A 20,805-nucleotide genomic window follows, 5' to 3' on the forward strand; every position below is an offset into this window, starting at 1 on the left:
TGGTAGAGGACTACTGCATTTTCCTTTTTTTTGTTGGCTTGCTGTGTGCAATCATTTTACCATACAGTCTCTTGGGCAAATATTCTATACAGTAGCCTATTTTTAGAAAATACAACTGAGAGCATAATAGGCCATGAGCCCTAGATCAAACGTTACTCAAAAAATGTCTGATCCCAAAAAATATTTCCAAACAAACTCCTAATGGTATCTCATTTTAAGAAGCTTTATTTTTCTTAAAAAATAATAATGAATTGCAACGTCATGTTTTCTAGAAAAAAAAAAATGCTTTTACAGGATTTGTAATAAAATCAAAATAATAATTAAAAGATCTTTGGTAAACACATTCCCAGGCAGAAGCCACACACATAACAGAACCCAAATATTTGTGATCAAAGCACTTCATTAACCAGAAATGACTCCTAATGAGGCACCGTCGTTAAATCATGATGCAGCCTGTGTTCACGGCAGTGACGTAAGGAAAAGGGAATCAAAACCCATCACATGTTTTGCACATGTCACACAAGGCTTAACTCACGGATGATTTTGTTTTTATTAAAATACGAACACACATTCCTTTTTTAAGTACATAGGAGGCTCGAGGTGATAGATGTGCAAAGCTTAACATTTACAATAGAGTAGCATAAAACTTAAAAAAAGAATAATAATTAGTGAATTATGTTGATAATTCTAATTATTTTGAAGCAAGGCTTAATTTTCCTTCTTCTTTTGTAAACATGGTTATCATTTTTCAATAACATTTTCTTTAAAGTAGAGCAGTGGACCAGGGACTGTTGGTTTTCTAACACACCAGGTACTTTAGTTACTGTAACTACATCTAGGAATTATTCTCAGAGTTATCTTAATTAACCTGGACACTACAGAGTAACTTCAGGGAAACTCAAACCATTGAACCCAAAAGCAAATATATCTTTATCGATATATATCTATAGATATACATCTATATCTACAGACATATAAATATAGCTTATATTCAGTTTTACAGCAGAGTATTGCTGCCACACCAGGAAAAAAAAACAGATCAGTGTCACGTAAGATGTTTTTCACGTTATAACAAGATGTTTTTCACGTTATTACAACATACAAACTTATCACGCTATAACAAGAAACTTTTCATGTTAAAAGTGATAACTGATAACATAAAACGTTTCACGTTATAAAGTGATCGTACACTTTATATTGTTATTCACAGAATAACAATATACTAAGTTTCACGTTATAGCAACATAAATAGTATATTGTTATAACAAGAAAAGTTTCTTGTTATAACGTGATAAGTTTGTACGTCGTAATAATGTCAAAAATATCTTATAACATGAAAAACATCTTGTTATAACAATAAACTTTTCATGTTATAACGTGATACTGATCTGTTTTGGGTTTTTTTCCTGGTGTGGCAGCAAAACGCTTTGGCACAGTTTATATCAAACTTTCAAAATGCCAAACTAATGATAGTTTACATTCACCTCCTAATGGTAGAAACTGTTAAACAGCAGCATATCCAGCACTGTCAGCGGGCTAAAGAATTACAATTACAAATACAAACAATTTCACAATTATCTGCATCAAGGAAAATCCAGAACTATGTGAAACATATCATTTATGGTTGACTGCAAAATCATAAATACAAGATATTTTGGATGCTTGCAAGTTTAAGCAAGGAGAATAATCATTGGAGTGTGTGGTATCAAATTGACTATTACAAGTGAAATGTCATGTTATATAACTGCTGAGTCACACCTATTTAAAGACGAGGCACTCACACAATGAGTCTTATTGTGCTGAAAGGGCATGTTTAAAGTTACTTAATTAAAATGGGAATTTTGGGGTTCAGCTGTTGGAGTTTCCCTTGATCAGACTTGACTGAAGTGAAGAACATAAAGTGGAGCAAGTCATCAAACAGTCAACAGCAATGATGACATTTTGATAATGACAAAAAAAACAACTGTACACTATAACTCTAATAACAATAAGCCCTTTATAAATCACATTATCTGCAGCTAATCATTTTTCCTCAGCGGTGGATTCTCTGGCATGTGATGAGATATTCAGGAAACGCCTGCGTATCGTTGAAGATGACAAACATTCCCGGCTTGGTGATGTCGTCAGTCACGCTGTCGTATCTGAGGGGAATATCACCGGTCTCCTTCAGCGGGGCTGTCTTCATCGAATGGCAGCCTTTAGTGTAGTCTCCTGTTAGAACCTTTGACACAAAAATAAATTTGTATCCGTCTGCATTTGGGGGTGAATACTGTTCCTGGACAGACAGCGCAGAGTTGACAGCGAAATACACCCCCTGGCCATAGACGGTGGCTGCGTGGAGAAAAAACAAAGATGTCAGAAATGAATACTCAAGACGAGACAAAAAAAAGAGAACAGTGGTATAAAAAAAACTTACCGTTCTTTCCACAGAAGCTTCTGTTGAATCCGTGAACGCAAATCTCTTTCACGCTCGACTCGCTCGTGCCGTGATAGAGAGTCCGTTCAACTTGCGGGTAAACGGCGCGCTGCAGCACGCTCGCCTTCTTCAACTTGTACTGATTGTACAGCAGTCGATTCATCAGCTTCTCCACCTGAGGGGGGAATGTTAATGTTATTATAGATACACAAAATGATTTGTTGCAAAGTTAAGTGGTTCATTTAGTTTACCTGTATGATTCTGATTTTGCTGTGGTATTCCTGTATGGTCTCGTAGAAACTCTTCACCACGTTTTGAAATTCATCAGATTCCTCGTCGACTTTGGTTACTTCGGGCAGATTTGACAGCAGAGAGTATTCCTCTTCTGTTAACACAAAAATACACATTTTTTTCATTTAATAGAGTTTTTAGATTATATTTTGTTACTTTTATAATTCATATCATTTATCAACATAGATATGGAGGCTCAAATCTGGCAAAAAGCAGTAAAAGATGATCAGACAGAACCAAAATGTAACTGAATAAGGGCTGCAACTAACAACTATTTTCATTATTGATTAATCTGCCGATTATTTTCCTGATTAATCGTTTAGTCTATAAAGTTTCAGAAAATAGTGAAGAATGTACATCCCAGTTTTTCAAAGTCCATGGTGATTTCTTTAAATGTCTTGTTTTAACGGTCCAAAACCCAAAGATATTCACTTTAATATGATATAGAACAGAGAAAAGCAGGCAATCTCCATATCTGAGCGGCTGAAAACAGGATTGAAAATTACTTTAACTTTCAATCGATTATCAAAATAATTGGCAATGATGGTTCTCTCGATCGACTAATCGATTAGTCGACTAATCGTTACAGCTCAAAACTGAATACATCTATAAATAACAGTTATTTAAATAAATGAAATGGGGTAACCAGCAGGTTAACAGTAACAAATTCAGCTGGCTAACAGAATTTAGCAGTTTAATTTGACATTATCAGAAAGAAAACACTTAACAGCACCGCTTTACAAAATTTCAAGCACAACACAATAAAGTCCGAAGACTTATTTCCATTATGGTCCTCGATGAAGACAAGAGATATATAGTTGAAAATGAAGATAATGTTATGAAGTTAGAAGCATGGTGTCTGCTTTAGATAGTCAACTTTCTTAGCATTAGCTTGCCAACTAAACTGGTGCATTCAGTTCTATTTTTTGACTTGTCTGATAATCTTTTACTAACGCCAAAATCCCACGAGGCAGCAGCGAAGTACAACTTGCCGCAATAAATCCATTCCTCTGCTGCCGGGAGGCGTGTTCATGTGTTTCAAGCGCGAAAAAATTCTTACCGTAATGTATGTCAACGCCACAGAAGTCACGGGATCTGTTTACCGATTGGCTGCGTGTATTCTCTTGCCGCACTTCTTCACTAAAAGTTAAACATTTCCCATTTTTAATTTGGCTGCACTTTGCCGCGGTCGCGTCTTAAAGGTGACCACCGAGTTGAGAAACTCTCGCAAGATAGTTAAGGTTAGGATAGGTGGTCGGGCAGCGAGTCTCGCAAGAGTTTTTGCAGCTCGCCTCAGGCCGCTGTTCTGGTGTGAATTCGGCATAAATGTTGTTCTAAATACACACAAGCATCATTCTGTAGAAAACATGTAGCACTAGAACAATATAAAGTTTCCTTTACCTGGTACATCTTCATCCAAATCCCCTAAACCGGGCAACTTCCTGGAGATTTTCACAGATTTCCCTGAAGCTACGTTGATTTCTTGCATCTTCTCAAAGCTGATGATGTGGGGCTGATTGTCAAGCAAGATATCGACCTTCTGCAGTCTCATCCTCAGAGCGTTCTCGATGAAAACAGTGACGTCGGGTGAATAAGGAGTCGCGTCTGAAGAGGCTGGGTCGTGAAACACCCATTGGACAGTCCTCAGGATCTCCTGGTCGGACACAGAATTGGCGAGTTTCTCCAGCAGCAGCTTCGTGTCAGCCAGTCCTCCGGACACAAAGTCCTTGAAGCCAGAAACGGTGATTATGGTGCCCTGAACTTCGACCTCAACTGCGTGCTTCCTCTTGATCATCTCCAGACACTTCCTGTGGTACTCGGACATGTTCTTCACACTCCTGTGCTCCACTTTCTCTTCGACCTGCCTCTGGCTGACTTTCTTCCCGAAGGCTATGTCCACCCGAATCAGGTCACAGTTATAACCTGCAAACACAAATAACTGTAATGTGTTGGCGGACTTGATGGCGTCCTGTAAGGACATATCTGGGCTCTTCTCCACCTTGGGCTTCTTGTCAGCACTCCTAGAAGAGGCTCCATGTTGAATCATTGTCTTGGACAGCTCCAAGGCTTTTTGCAGCTGCTCCTCCTCCTCCTCCAGGGACCAATGACTTGACTCCATAGAGTACTGGATGGCTAGAGACAGTTGGGCCTCTTCTTCAAGGTTGCTAGAAAGGCCATCATTCGGCAGGAGTGACCCACTGGTAGCGTTCCCGTCAGCTGAAAGCTGGGAAGAATCGACAGCCATCGCAGCAGAGTCCTGGTCCGTCAGGCTTTTTGGTTCCTCTGCTGTGTACAGGTCCACGTCGTCCATGTCGCCAGGTTGGTCTGAATTGGTCACACCCTCCTCATCGACTGATGAGACGATTCTCTTTGCCTCCTCTAAAAGGCCTACAAAGAGGTAAACAGATTGTTTGAAACTGCACAGACATGTGAGAAATGATTGAAGAGATAGATGTTACCTTTGGCTGGAGCTCCATTATGATCAGTTTGCATTGAATCAGATTTTAAATCCTGTGGAGAATCATCCAGAGACACTCTCGGGAAGTTTTTGTGGGACATCATGTTCCATGCAGTTTGAAAAATGTCCTGAAATTAAAAAAATATATAGTGTTTCTGTGAATTTTCAGATTCTGACTTAAAGGGACAGTGTGTAGCATTTCGAAGCATCTAGTGGTGTGGTTGCAGATTGCAACCAACTGAATACCCCTCCGCTCACTCCTCCCTTTCCAACTTTCCAAGACTGTGTTAACGTGAGCCACCAAGTGCAAAACCGTGGTAACGCCGTTCGCCTCGCTCAGAGGCCATCCTTACCACAATAGCACTACTTTAAGAGCAACGGAAGTCAGACGGCAGCTGGCGGTACCACGGTTTTACACTCTGCGGCTCACGTTACCGCAGTTTAATGAGCTGCCGGAGAACTACGGTGGCCTTCAGGCAACGTAAAAACGCGAAAGGCTCTCTCTAGAGCCAGTGTTTAGTTTGTCCTTTCTGGGCTACTGCAGAAACATGGCGGAGCAACATGGCGGACTCCGTGAAGAGGACCCGCTCCCTATGTAGATATGAAGGGCTCATTCTAAGCTAACGAAAACACAACGATTCTTAGTTTCAGGCGATTATACACGAATGAAAACATAGTTATAAGTATTATATTCCATTTCTGCTAATAGAGCCCTGTTACACACTGTTCCTTTAATGCCCTTATCCCGCCGTTAGCTTGGAACTGGTTTCTCAATTATCTTTGCAACATCTGGGAACATACACATTGTTTTTCATGTGTTTGGTAATTGAGCTGAGACTGACAACAAACCTGCAGTAAGATAAAAAAGTACAACGAAGCAAAAACATTCAACTGTGTTCAGAAACACAGTACACATCGGCGTTTCACTTCTGCCTTGTGTATCCTTCTAAACTCAGCCTCAGGCTGAATGAATGACAAGATGAATGACAGCTGGTATAAGTGGCCAACTGAGAGGAAGTGTGGAAGACTGAGGTTGTATATAATAGCATCAAAACAATAAGAAACCCTTTGCTGTGTTCCATCATTACGTTACCTGGTGAGCAATGTATTCCCAGGGCACGTGCTTAATGTTGATATAGACCTGGAACTTTTTTTCCATCTCCTTCAGGATGCTCTTGCACTCCTTGTCCTCTAAAAACCGGCTCACTCCCGGTGCATTTACTGTGATGGTTCTGGTGCAGATCGAGGACACCACGCCTTGCAACACCTCCTCAGCCATTTGACAAGCAGTAGCGTGGCCGTGGAGCTGTCAGGTACATTCACAAAAATGACAAAAGATTAATTAGATTAGTCTAAAGGGCTCTTTCCAACATTTAGTCAGCTTTAATCAAACTCTGGTACGGTTTGTTTGGGCAGTTGGGAACGCAGTAATCGTACTCTGGTGCGGACCAAAACAACCGGTCCAAGACCACCTGTGAGAGGTGGAACCGTTTCCAAGCGAACCCTAGTGCAGTTTGATTGCAGTGAGAACATAATCCGACCCATTCGCAGTAAGTGAACCAAACGCAGGCTCCTGCCTGTGAGGGCATTTGTTTAGATGGACACAGGTAAACGACAGGTTAAAATGAGCAGGAGAGGACTGACCTGGACTTCTGCAGAAGTCCAATATTTGCTTGACATCTTGGCCAAAGAGAACATACAGAATATGCTAAATAAAGTCCACAAATATAGTGATGTTTATAAAGTCATTCGAGATCAACTGGAAGAGGAGAGATCCGTGCGAACAGTAGATCAGCGCCGAGTCAAAGTGAAAAAACTTCAACAGCAATAAATCAAACTCTGCGATTCCCTGCGTAGAAGTGGCAGCTCTCGGCACGAAAAAGATCAATTTGCTCATTCGTACACGCCCCTCGGCAAATTAAATTTTTAATCTGTGCACCGTGAAACCGAAAAGACAAAAATTGTGTGCTGTAAACGATCAATTCAATTGACAATTTATCACTACATTTTTCAGTTCACATCAATTTTCACGGCTCCTTTTTTCAATTCACACGCATTTTCATCCCCTCCATTTTTATCAATTAATTTAGTTACTTCCACCCCTCGTGGCCAAATGTAATATGGCTTGTTAAAGCACCCTAAGAATTTCAAACACAATGTTATTACCGCACCAGAAATTAATAAAACGGTAGCTTAGTTGAAAACCAAATCATGATGTTTACACCTCTGTAGTCTCTGCTTCTACATGTGATAGTGATGCACCACATACCTTTAACCCACAAACGTCCTCTGCTTCTAGAGGAAAAATAGACACTTGGTCCATGTCGGCCAGCAGCTGATGACAGTGGATCTGGATGTATTTCAGCATGCCTGGCTCCATAGAGATGACCGTCTCTCTTTCAATGGGTGTAGTGAGAAATGTCATGATTGCAGCCTGCTTCTCACTCTCCATCCCCTTCAGAGTGAACACATCAATATTCGCTGCTTGTTCCGACACCTTTACAGAGGAGAAACCCAGAGCCTGCAGGAACTCCGTCCACTCTCTGCAATACAACATGCTCTCATTTTCTGGGTCCACCGGTATGCTGAAGTGACACAGCTGGGATTTCAAAAAGCTACATGCCTGGTTAACAGAGTTCTGGGATAGGGAGGTTACCACGACATTACAGTCCGATACGGTGTACACGGCAGGTGACCCACTTTGAATCATGGCTTGCAGCAGACGCTTTCTCACATCTTTTCTTGCGAGTAGCTGAGACTTTTCTGGCTCCAGGGTGAAATGAGCCTCAGCCATTTTGCCAAAATAGTCCAAAATGGTTTGTTTTATCTCCTCAACCTTTTGTCTGTCGGTCCCCGCGACGTGCACGCCATTGTCTTTGATTTGGATGGTGAAATTTGGGTATGCCTTTTCAGTGTCCTTTTGAAAGGTGCTGTGTTGAAACAAAGCGAGTTTTACTCGGTCAGCGATAGCGATATCGCTTGATAGCGTATCTTCTTCCTCCGTTTGATCCTCCATGACTTCCTCTGCCGCCTCCACTACCGCTTCATGGGCAGCAAGAGGCTTCAAGGCCGTCTGAGGGGAGGACTGGCTGTTTGCATGGGCCGCACTGGGAGGACTGGTCTGCATCGGAATATCCTGTGAGTTTGTCTCAGTCATGTCTTGGCTTCCGATTCCAGAGTCTTGTGACGTTAATGTTTCTGCGGGCTGAAGAAAGTCAAAGTACGGCTTCACAACAAGATCAGCATTGTCCAGTTTGTGCGGGTGGTCCAGGACGGGGCCCAATGCTGTTAAAAGAAATACAGATATTTTGTTTATTAACCTTTTCCACTCCACCACTCTTTTTCATAGACCAATGCTTGTCTTTTTTAAGGGTGGTACAGGGGGACTTTAGGGGGAGATAGCTGTTGTAGCAATTTTTGGGTTGATTCCATTTGTTACACAGATTTGGTGCTAAATTGAAACAATTTTTACCACTCGAGAACTGATAAAATTGATCAATAATCCCTCCTAAATACCACATTAAGACACCAAGACCTTGAGGAACACCACATAAAAAGCCATGCTGTGATTTTGTTTCAAAAACTTTTGACATTTGGAGATTTCTGCAAGAGTTGCATTTCTCGGCATTTGGACGACGAGCACTGCTGTTCTGGAAACTGCAAAATATAATAGGCTGATTTATACAGTGAGGTCAAATTTCAAAAAATGGTCTCACTACATGGCAACTATGGGGACTAACATCATCACACATGAATACAATTGGGTTCACTGGATCCACAAGAGTCTCAGCTTTCCAGTCATTCCCAATTTATGCAATTCCAAGACTGTTTAGAGACCCCAGTATGCAGAAACTATTTTTAGAATAGGCGAAAATAACATTGATACTGCAGGCAAAAAACTGCCTTGTTTTTTCCCCAAGACTGCATGGGATTATCATAAAGTCTGTATCTCTGTAAAGGAGAGAGTCATGGGTACCCACAGAACCCATTTTCATTCACATATCTTGAGGTCAGAGGTCAAGGGACCCCTTTGAAAATGGCCAAAATCTAACCTAACTTCGGACATGGTACCAATGGATTCCTTAGGTTTTCTAGTTTCATACGCCGGCACCCTCAAGGAGTGAAAGAGGTAAAAGAAAACTACAATGAAACAAGAGTTTTAAAGGTTGTATAATACAAAACTTACATGCATAATTGACAAAGGACACCTTGGCTGTACCCTCTGAAAGCATTGTGACCTCCTTGACCTTCTGATTCCCACCTCGCTCGCTCTCAAAGTACAAATTGAGCAGGTCTGGAGTGGTGCCAGGGTGCAGGTTCTCCACTAAGACGGAGTCCGTTTGCTCCACCTGCTCCAGAGTTACCTCGGCCCCATCGAGTTTCCTCTTGGAGATTTTAGCACTGAGGTTTTGGAAATCTACATAACAAAAAATATATATATATTAAACAATGCTATGAAAGAACCTAAACATGTCAAAAACATCAGCTTGTTTTTAAGAAAAAAAAGTGTTTAATTCACCTTTCGAGAAGGGTTGGCTGAGGTGAATGAGCATTAAATCTCTCCGCGGAGAGGGATACAGAGTGGCAGAGTCAGGCACGTTCAGCCCCATCATGTTCTCCACGTAGAGCTCTATCATCTCTGTGCTGGTGTTGGGGTTGATCCCCCGCAGCAGCAGCCTACAGCGGTCCTTTGAGGCAGGCTTTCTCACACTCAGCTCCACATTATGCACAACGTGGTGCCCTTTAGACAGCACCCGGGCTGCAGCTGTCAAAATGATGGCAACAGAAATAAAAGGCAGAATTAGCATACAGCACTTTAATGACAAATTAAGGCACTGTTTCCATGCATTGTCTTGAATTCTCTTTTAAGCACAGTTTGTTTCTACTTTAGCGTTCTGCAGGTGGTTGAAAGGCTGCATAAAGTTGTGTCTAAATCAAGGCAAAAATCAACTTTTGAATTTTGAATTAGTTTTTATTTCAATTTAGTTTTGACTTTTCAGTTTCATTTTAGTTTAGTTTTAGTTTGTTTTCAAAGTGCGTTTGCTAGTTTTAGTTTAATTTCAGTTTTTCAGAAAGATTTAGTTTTAGTTTTTATACATTTAGTTTTAGTTTGTTTTTGTTGGGGCCAGCTATAATGTCTCAGAAGTATGTAGCTATACATACAAAATACATGGTTGGAGAACTGTAGGACTGGTCATATGGCGCATTAATCTTTGTGCTACTTTAGTGAAGCAATTGCGGCATAGCACCGTCTCAAATCTGTTTAGTTTCTGTGGTTCAACGTCACGAGAGTTGACGGAAATTCATGCAGTCTCCTTTTTTCGGTTGTGATATATTAGAGCTTAAAAAAACTAAAACTGAAATCAATTTACATTCATTTTCATTTTATTTTAATTAGTTTTTTAACCAGGCAATATCGCTTCAGTTTAGTTTTTCTTGAGGGATATAGTTTTTATTTAGTTTCAGTTCACTAAAAATATTTTACTGTAATAATCCCAGTTTGAAAAAGGTACAGTAAATATCCTCCTTCTAACAAGTACAGACAACACCAGTGCAATTTTCTGTTCCCACAGCTGTTACTTGATATGTTTGTTTTTTTAAAGACATTTGGATGAAAGTAGCTAAGGGTCAAAGGTTAATAAATCACAAATATATATGCACATACTTGCAAAATGTCCCAGACCAATATACTTAATGTTGCTACTTGCCTTCTGCCTCTTCAAACACCAGTATGGCGCCATCACCCTTCTTCTCCACAGAGACGAGTGGACCTCCACCAGAGCGCCGCTTATTCTCAAAGTAGAGAAAGAGAAGCTCCTCATCCACGGCTGCAGGCAGCGCCAGCACCTCCACCGTCCTCTCCTCCGGGTTTTCAACAGGCATCCTGAAAAAATACAAAAACATAAAAGGTCAGACGATACCAGTTACAGTGATTCAAATCATTTGTTTACGGTTTACTTTGAGGCTGATAATTCCTGAGCACCAGGTTTGATATGAGTTACATAATTAATATTTTCCCCAAAACATTTAGCCTAATAAATAATTTCCAGTGTTCATATTCTGGGTTATTAAATAATTAATTCACAATGAGAATATAAATAAATACGGACGCAAATAATGAATAAACAATATAAAGCTATTTGCCAGTAGAAATGGTTCCTGTACCTCTGAACAGTCGACAGTATAAATACAGACTGCAGGCTGTTATTCATGTGCAGGTGTTAGTTAAACAGGTAACAGTCAACAGAGAGAAAACACTGCTGCTCTGCCACTGATAACGGTATGTCTTTATTAGTATTAGTATTAGTAGACTTCAGACTCAAACTTTATTCCAACTACAACTATTTTGATAATCGATTAATTGGTTTGAGTAATTTTTTTAAGAAAGAAAAAGTCTAAATTCTCGGATTCCAGCTTCTTAAATGTTAATATTTTCTGGCTTCTTTACTCCTCTATGACAATAAACTGAATATCTTTCAGTTGTGGACATTTGAGGACGTCATTCGGCTTTGGGAAAAAACTATTTGAAAGTTTTCACCATTTTCTGACATTTTATAGACCAAACAACTAATCGATTAATCGAAAAAATAATCAACAGATTAATCGTCAATGAAAATAATCATTAGTTGCAGCCCTACATTACTCTAATATTAATCTGTGCAAATTGCCCACCCATAGAAGGAACACTGTTCAGTTACACACCTCAGTCCTGTACTTTAACTTTTATTTTATTACATATGATTTAATTAATTTATTATACTATTAAATTCGAAATACTTAAAGATACACACAAGAGTACAATGTTTCTGGGCTTGCCATTAGCAGCCTCACAGAAATTTTCCATTTCAAACATATTACATGATTGTGTTTTGATTAAATTCAATTTAATGTTGCTTTAATTTAACATATTAAAAAGTATAATTATTGTCAATCCCTAAACATATGGGAAGAATCACACATTTTGTTCTCTTTTGCAACAAAAGAAAAAATGAATCTGAGTCAATGTTTTTTTTTACTGATAGAGGCTAACTGTAACTTACTTAAAACTTATTTGTATTGTTTACAACTTCCAACACTTGACGTTTTATTTTTATTATTTTATTCTTATTTCATTGCTGGTCATTGGTGCCTTCTATATATATATATTTTATAATATTTATATACACACCTATTTTTTCACTTCTTGTGTACATAACAGTCCTGTCTATTCCTTACCTTTATTTGCCCAGCTTTATTGTCCTTGTCCCTACATATTATTTATTTGTCTGTGCACGTACATATATATAGAGATGCATAAAACCAGGGTCAAATTCCTTGTGTGTGTATATATACAAGTAAGTTGTTTACAGTAGTCATACTTCTGCTCAAGTAAACTTTAAGTAAAACAACAGCATGTCTATTTAAAATGTGTTTAAGAAGCCGATTAGAGGATTTCTTCACGCATAAGTGGACAGAGTAGAAGACTAGCATGTCATGATAGTGATCCTGGCCTACTGAACCACACAACACTGACATGTTCAGTGCTACCTGGCAGACAGGAAGCTCGGCCTGTAGCACAGATAGCTGCAGTATTTCCGGAGCACCATGTGAGTTAATGGCGGGGTATCTGCGACCAGAAACAGTTTACTGTTAGAGCCACTGTAGCGCTGTATGATCTTAATCTACTGCGTAGCTTGGGCTGCATGAAGTAACTCTGATGATTGTTTTCCAGCTAGAAAGTGAAAGTTAGCCAGCTAACAGCTAACAGCTACAGTTACCATGTTTAGACACGGAAGCTGTAGTTTCTCGCAAATACTTTTTATTCTGGCGTTAGTACATTTTCACGAAGGCTTTACATGTTTTGTGGAGCAGTACTTACCTGTACTACAAGGACAACATTTGCTCATAAAGTGGTTCCGTCTGTAAACGGGTTGAACTAGAAACTGAACACTTCCTTGTTGTGCTCCTCGGTGAACAAGTGGTGGCGTCATTAACAGCGAGACTTAAAGGGGAAGCGACCGTTTTATCGAGTCATCTAGGTAGTGTGTGCGAGAAGGGAACCAGCAAACTGGGGAAACTCTCGCGAGATTGTTGAGGTTGGGCATTGATCTCGAAGGGTAAAGGTTAGGATAAGTCGTGCAGATCTCAGATCAGATTTCGCAGTTTGCGGGCTCCATTGTAGACATGACTTAGGGTTGATTGTTTCTAAAGGTACCCCAGAAGTGTGCGAAATGCAAAAACTCTCGCGAGATCATCTTGTAGCTTGGGGGTTATCTTCTAGACACGACCCATGGAGACTGAAGCGTCAGCAGCAGTAGCAATGTCTTAATTTATTAAGATATGTCTTATATTATATTATATTATATCATATTATTTAGAAAGCAATCTCACCAGGTTTATTCATTATTAAATGTTTACAATTTATTTCTTTATAACCATTATTCTGCTGATGATGTCACAACATCACAAGGACCTTGAGGTGAAATTGTCTTGTGCTTAGATTTTAGTGTTTTAATGCAGTCTCTGAAACATGTAAATAATAGTTTGTCTTCCATACATCATTAGAACCAATTATTTGGTGATCTGTCCAGTATATAATTTTAAAATACTGCCTATTTTTTTCTCTCTTTGTTTATTTTTCTTCATCTTCATCATGTTTATTTTCGTAATCTTTTGTCTTTATCGACAATATGTGAAGTCTATGATTTCTGACTATGTAGCTTATATTTTCTTAATAAAATTTTTAAAAAATAAATAAAAAAGGTGTTATGGTGCTGTTTCCGGGTCAAGGATTAACTTATATTATATTTTTATTATATTATATAGTATATATGTGCATAATAATGCAATCATTTATAATGAGGTAACACTGACAGGGGTAATTCTGCATATTAAACACTTTTCTTTCACATTATATCATATTTTGTTAATAATTCTGTACTTTTCCTGAAATACAATTCTTAATGCAGGACCTTTAATTATAATAGGTTATAATGCCCCATATTAGATTATGTGGCTTGTGAGATCTGAAAACAGTCCGTGCTGTATAATGTACTAAGTTATAGGCAGGAGATAATGAGGCTCTTTAGCACTTGCATGCATTATATGACTCACATTAAAGTCATCATTAGATCAGAGGGCCACAGAGTATTTAAACTGTATAATGTTCAATAACTGATTTATAGCGTGAGTACAATGGGACTGCGTGAATGAAGTTATATGGTAGATCAGTATGCAGCCCTGTGGAGTTTATATATAATGTATGCATACAATGGCTGCAAGTCCAACAGACTTCCAAGCACGTATATCATACAGTCTTTAATTATGAGCTGATATGAGCTTGATCAGTTTTCCAAACTGAATGTTAACTTCAATAGAGTTTCATTGTGAGTGAGTTCTCAGACTGAATGAGACCTATAGGCTGTAATACAATGCATAACTTAAAATGACCGTACTCAAATAGGATTCCAGTGAGTTCGGATCAATTTTATATCTCATAAACTATGAATGTTTTCATTATAATTGGTGTATGTACACATATCTTTTGGAATTGCACAATAATTAAAGCTTCTGGAGACGTGTTAAAGAAGAAATTGAAATTATAGAAGCGGATGTCCCCCTAGATCCATTGTTATTTTTGTTATGATCTGTACCTAAAGAGATATATGGCACAGATCAGAGGTATGTACATGCGGATACTTTTATTGATTGAGAAAAAAAGAACTGGAACTGGAAGGATGCAAAACCACCAACTATAACTCAGTGGTTGCAGAGTCTGAAACAGGTTTACATAATGGAACGGATGACTGCAAGTCTGCAACTGAAAATGTACACTTTTATACAAGGTTGGACTTGTGTTAATGTATAGGTAGGTGTGAGATGGGTTGGTATTATAATGGAATACCACCAAAAACGCCATTGTTATGTTCATCTGTAACTGACCCTCCTCTGCTGCAAATGCCCTCTGTTTCTTAATTAAATTAAATTAAATTAAATTTAATTTAATTAAATTTTATTTAATTAAATTTGATAATAATAATTATTACTGTACCTAGGTGTTTTACCAAGTGAGATGGGTTATAAAACTGTGGTATTATAAAGGAGTACCACCACTGCAAATGACCCTATTTTGCAAATTTCTGTTTCTTTATTTTATTTTATTTTTATTTTTTATTCTGAGATCCTATTTCAGGGAATGTCCTGTTCCGTTGAAAATGAAAAAATAATAATAATAAAAAGTTCCAAAATAAAATAAATGGCGTATGTATAATTGATTAGTGTGCTACACTGAGAAAATAGAGAATTAATACAGCCAGCGTGAACTGAAGTCCATAGTCTTTAAAGAAAAATGTCACTCATCATTAAAAATAAAATCATTGTGCTGAAGCACTTGATCAGTGTGCAGTAATAGTAACAGCAATACTTAGTATTTTATTTTATTTTGACTGGAGTGGTATCTTATACACCGGCTGAGATATAAATAAAGTAGTAGCTGAGCAGGTTCCATACAGGTCAATGTTTTCTATACCTCATTACCTTTCCATGCCATTATTATTATGAACTTAAACATAGATAATCAGTAGGCCAACCTGAGCATTTTACATTTTTAATGTAACATGTCCAGTGCATAAAGGCTGAGCTACAAATACATTGTGAGTGAATGGGACTCCATATAGCCTTCAATGCATTCTGCTGTATATCTTGTTCATGTCATCATTATGAGTTTTGATGTTTGAATGAAGATTGTGCTGTTTACAACGGACACAACCATAGATATCTTTAAAAAGTAAAAGAAAAAAGTATAAAGAATTCACAAGAAGTGTGATCCCTGATTAGCAACCTCACTAATTATACTAATTTGTGAAAATGAACAAGTTTCTCCCGCAGCAGCCACAAAACAGCTGCACTGTGAAGTCAAGCTGTGAGACGCTGAGCTGCTTCATCATGAACAAAACTAAAAAAGCAAAAAAATGTAATGCAGTAGCACTCAGGGCCACGTCTGCAGGGATAACAACCGTAGCTTAGGTTTCACTTATTAAATATGCAATTTAAAAATCAAACATCCTGCTGAAGCACAGTTTACCATTTATTATTTATGTTACATCCTGATGGTATCATATCATGTGTTTAATATACATAGATTGGGTCAGCAAAATGTTTTTTCTTGAATAATAAATGGAAAGAAGAGATAATAACCACAGAAACCTGCTGGCATTCACACATTTTTTATTATACAGTAAGTAGTTGTAGTGTGAAATGGTGGATTAAACAAACATACCACATAGAGAGGGGCTCTCAATTGAACACCTGCTCGCTAATTAAAGTTGAAAAATGAACACGTTTCTGATTTCATCCTTTAATTTAAGTGATACAGATGTGATGAATGAGGAAAAACACAATTATCCCAAAAGCAGACAGTGAAATAAGTTGTTGCCTCAAGGCAGAAATCCTTGATGTTTTGTAAAAACAATTATCATGCTGTCTAGCAGCACTGAAATATTATGTATTTCCCTTCAAATGACAGACATCTTTTATTTAATCATCCAATCAAATCATTTACACTACCCTCATCTTGCAAAAAATAGGTCTGTAGCCGCTAGCCATCTAAATTACAACCTCCCACACAAAATGTGCATAAAGCTATGAAATGTATTATTTATAATTAATTAACCTTTGCAAACATTTCAGCAGAAAAAAGCTCCACTGATAAGTGAATAACTGAATAATGCACATTTTTCATTATCTCCCAAACAAGTCAGACCTGACTGGAAAAATACACAACAAATATAAAAAGGTTTTTATTCTGAAGGTGCTGTTATAATGGGTTTTTATATAACTACTCAACAATTAGGACCCCAACAGGATGGAAATGTAGATGTGTGACAGACTAGGTAATTATAATTTGAACACAGTTTTCATCACATCGGTCTTATAATTGACAAATCAAGTGATGCTAATGCTGATTCATGTTGTTGTCCACTAGGTGACAGCGTCCCCTCCAGAACAGAGGAACACAGCTCACTGTTGTCTACAAGCTGGCTGACAAATATTGTGGTTTCTCTTCTCATCGGCCTGCTCTCACATGGAGAGGAAAAAAGATCATGAAGACATCGACCGGGCACATGTCCCGTTATGTTTCAAGGCACATGGAGCAAATCATAGCCTGTTACAGAAGCGCCACCAAGCTCAATTCCTGACAACACCTACAACATTTCAGATCAAAGATTTGTTGATAACGTAAGGTCATACAGTGTTCACACATCTACAACAAGTTCAGCAGCTAATCATTTCAAGCCTACATGGACAAAACATATAGCTCATCAAAACTGCATGTTGCCAACATAGAATGACCCAACATTTTGTTCCTGTGGCATATACAAAACAATCTTACTGACAAGTACTTAAAGGTCTTATTGATAACATTTGTATGTAAAAAAAAAAATACATCTAGAGAGCATTTAGAAAGTTACTGAATAAAAGTATTTTTTTTTTCTGAAAAAAAAATGATGATTGTGAATTTTAAAAAATGTTGGCGGGTCCAAAATGAATGTTTTGTTTATCTCTGTGGAAGATTTCTGATGTTTGGTTCCCACTTCTTACAAGGCTTGTGGGCCGAAGACATTGGTATCACGTGGTATCTCTGTGTCATCAGATAGAGTGGAAAAAAATGGATAAATGGCTAAGATTGACAGTAAGTACCTAGCAACGACTTGTTGTGAAGTAAATGCAATGAAACAGGGGAAGGAAAAATGCAACATCTAGTGGTTGAATGTTATCAATAGCACCTTTAAGATGATTATACTGTACGTATCATGCATGTGATTCTTTAAAATTGACACTGTACACAACAATAACATAATCTTGTAAAGGTTGCTGACAAATTTAGTAATACTATAATCATTACAATACAGTACAATTTGATGGTAAAAATCAAGTCTTAAAAAACTCCCGTTAAAGGCACTTAACACCTACTTTGTATTAATAATAAATGTCACAATGTACATCAGAAATGTACAGTAGGTTATATCATTGATTTGAATGATAAGGCACCCCTGTATTATCTGTCAGATTTCCATGATGAATGATCATATCTACCTTCAAGAACCACCTGGCGTTTGCGTAACACCTCAAAAACATTCCTGTCATATTTTCATAACCTTATCGTCGACTCTTACGCCACCCTGGACGTTCCAACAATCAAATTCACAACAATGGTTTTCATCACCGACTGTTCAGGTTGTCATGAACCATGTAAAGATGTGAATAAAGATAATCTGTTGTGATGCGACCTTTGACGTTGCTATCAACAGTGTGCTGTGTAATGGAAAATGACATATAGCGATGTCTCTTTGTGCAACAGTGGAAAGTTACTGTGTACTCTGTCTGCATGTCTCATGTAGTGGGAAAGTGTTGCGTTTACTGGGACACTGTGTGAGAACAACTTCTTATCTGTGTAAAACAACTCCTTTTCCCACACTCCCCGTTGTAGATTTCTATATAATCACATTGTAATATTCTCCTGCAGTGCAGTCTTCTGCAGACTCTGTGTGACTCTGTATAACCAGGGCCTACAATAAAGACATTTCATCTGTTTGAGATCTTGATTCCAACCTTCAATAGGACTCATCTAGGGAAATTAACAGAATTTCCATTACAGCTGACAGCTGAAGCTACAGTTCTGCTAAAATAATGCTAGAAGCTACCAGCTCATGGGTAATTATTAGGGCCGCACTGAGGCCGTTGAGATCATGACCTCGGTACTTTTTCTGGGAATTTTGTGGAGGGATCTTAAAGAGGACCTATTATGCTTATTTTCAGGTGCATACTTATATTTTTGGGTTTCTACTAGAATATGTTTACATGCTTTAGTGTTCAAAAAAACATTATTTTTCTCATGCTGGCTGTGCTGCAGCACCTCTTTTCATCCTCAGTCTGAAACCCTCTGTTTGAGCTCCTGCTCCTGGACTTTGGAATTTATAACTTTGAACCTTTTACATGCTTTTGTGTTCTGTTGACGACGTTAACCATGTGTTTAAAACTGTTTAAAACTGTGACCGTAATCCGGGAGAAAATATGTTTCCCTCGAAAATATAATTGAGAATGCGGCTTAGTTGTGGGATGGGAATGTAATTTTGTAGGAGACAGGGTTGGTCTACGTCTCAGCGACTTATTCTTTAATTTGTAAAGAACATTATTACATTACATTATTTTAAAGAACCACTGATTTTAGTATTTGAAACTACTGCCTTTTATTACCTTTTATTATGTTAAAGAACTACTGTCTCACACTCAACGTGTGGATTGAAGCACTGTCATGCATGAGTGTATGTGTGATCCATGTATGTACATCGTGACTTTGGTATGTTGTGTGGCTTGGGAGCCAAAGACAATTTCCTCTGCGGGAAAATAAAGTATATCTTATCTTATCTTGTCTTGATTTTGGCCGAACCTCAATAGCTCAATCGGCTAGCTATTGATTCCAAATCCCAAAAAAGAAAAGTCTCTGAGGAAAACAGAGATTAATAGTGTGTGGACAGATTCGACAACAAAAGACATAATTGAAAGACATTTGCAGAACAAGCACATGGCATTTGCTGAAAGGAGCTTCCAGCCAGAGACGTTTCTTCAGTGTCCTGCCTCTCATTTGCACTCGGGTCCTCGCTGCATTAGACTTAATAGGCCGTGTTACCTTCATTATCAGGCTCGAATATGTTTTACGGCTCCAGACTGATCTTTCTGAAAGTAGAAGTAGCCTGACCCCTGGTCTAGAAGATCATTGAAATGCTTTCACGTCTGTTATCTGTCCATTTGGATGTAAACAGCTTCTAATATACTTCCTTGAATGTCTATACATCAACAGAGCAATTATGGCACTTTGTCTACTGCTGTCAACAGAGCTTATTTATTGTCAATGACCATCACCATACAAAGCTTAAGGTGGCCACAGTGCAGTCCATTTATAAAAAAAAAAGAACACAAAGAGCATACACATACAATAGTGCCAAAGCTGATACAGCATGCCTGTTGACCGTACGTCTTCTTGTCTCGTCTTTCTCACTCCCAGACACATTTCAGAGGGGATTACACAAACAAATGGCAGTGTTGCTTTTGTGTTGTCGATGGTTTGTCGTTGTCTTTGTCTGGGCACACAGCGCAGCGAGGGTTGCTCTGTTGCTCTGTTGCTTCGTCAATAGCAGTGGCATTAAGTGAAGAAACCGGACAGACCAGAGGAGTTCATGTGAGAACGTCTTTGGAAATCATGACAATAACATTCTTCCAGCGTGAGGCGAGGGAAAAATAAACACTGAAAGGCTGCTGAGGTTCGTTTGCCGGTTATTCCCGCCGCACACATACGGGCTTGGTATCATCTGCCTCTAAACATTCGGATTTTGTGCTTGTCTGCCAGCAGCAGGGTGACATTATACTCGTAATCACCGTCGTGGACTCCCGTGTGTCGGAAAGCTCCGGCCAAATGGTTCTCCTCCCAGTAGTGGTGCCAGTTTCCGTACTGGTCTGCACCGAATCCAAACACACTGACCTGGAGCAGACGAGAAGCAGAAAGCACTGTGTCAGATTCCTTTATTTTTCAAAACACGTTACAGTATTCTGAAAGTGCAATGTCTACAAAGTTATTCCTCTTTACTGAGGAATGTCAGTAGCT

At 38.6% G+C, this 20,805-nt stretch overlaps 2 protein-coding genes across 2 annotated transcripts in view; both read right to left on the reverse strand.

Annotated features, from left to right (window-relative positions):
- Window positions 1–209: 209 nt before the first annotated feature.
- On the reverse strand, window positions 210–13,180 carry parp10 (poly(ADP-ribose) polymerase family member 10). Its single transcript, XM_074613924.1, has 11 exons — window positions 13,024–13,180; window positions 10,874–11,049; window positions 9,685–9,930; window positions 9,352–9,582; window positions 7,435–8,450; window positions 6,259–6,471; window positions 5,167–5,293; window positions 4,109–5,095; window positions 2,668–2,801; window positions 2,417–2,591; window positions 210–2,331 (listed from the first exon to the last, which is right to left on the reverse strand). Exons 2-11 carry the CDS (start codon window positions 11,046–11,048, stop codon window positions 2,033–2,035), a joined length of 3,603 nt encoding a protein of 1,200 aa, XP_074470025.1. The 5' UTR covers window position 11,049; window positions 13,024–13,180; the 3' UTR covers window positions 210–2,032.
- Window positions 13,181–16,353: 3,173 nt separating this feature from the next.
- Window positions 16,354–20,805, reverse strand: part of LOC141753949 (CMP-N-acetylneuraminate-beta-galactosamide-alpha-2,3-sialyltransferase 1-like) — a 79,065-nt gene continuing 74,613 nt past the window's right edge. Inside the window, exon 7 of the mRNA XM_074612647.1 lies at window positions 16,354–20,682. Coding sequence (XP_074468748.1) covers window positions 20,509–20,682 — 174 coding nt within the window. The 3' untranslated portion in view covers window positions 16,354–20,508. The remainder of the gene's footprint in view (window positions 20,683–20,805) is intronic.

Source organism: Sebastes fasciatus, chromosome 17 (assembly GCF_043250625.1).
Source record: "Sebastes fasciatus isolate fSebFas1 chromosome 17, fSebFas1.pri, whole genome shotgun sequence".
Lineage (NCBI taxonomy): Eukaryota > Metazoa > Chordata > Actinopteri > Perciformes > Sebastidae > Sebastes > Sebastes fasciatus.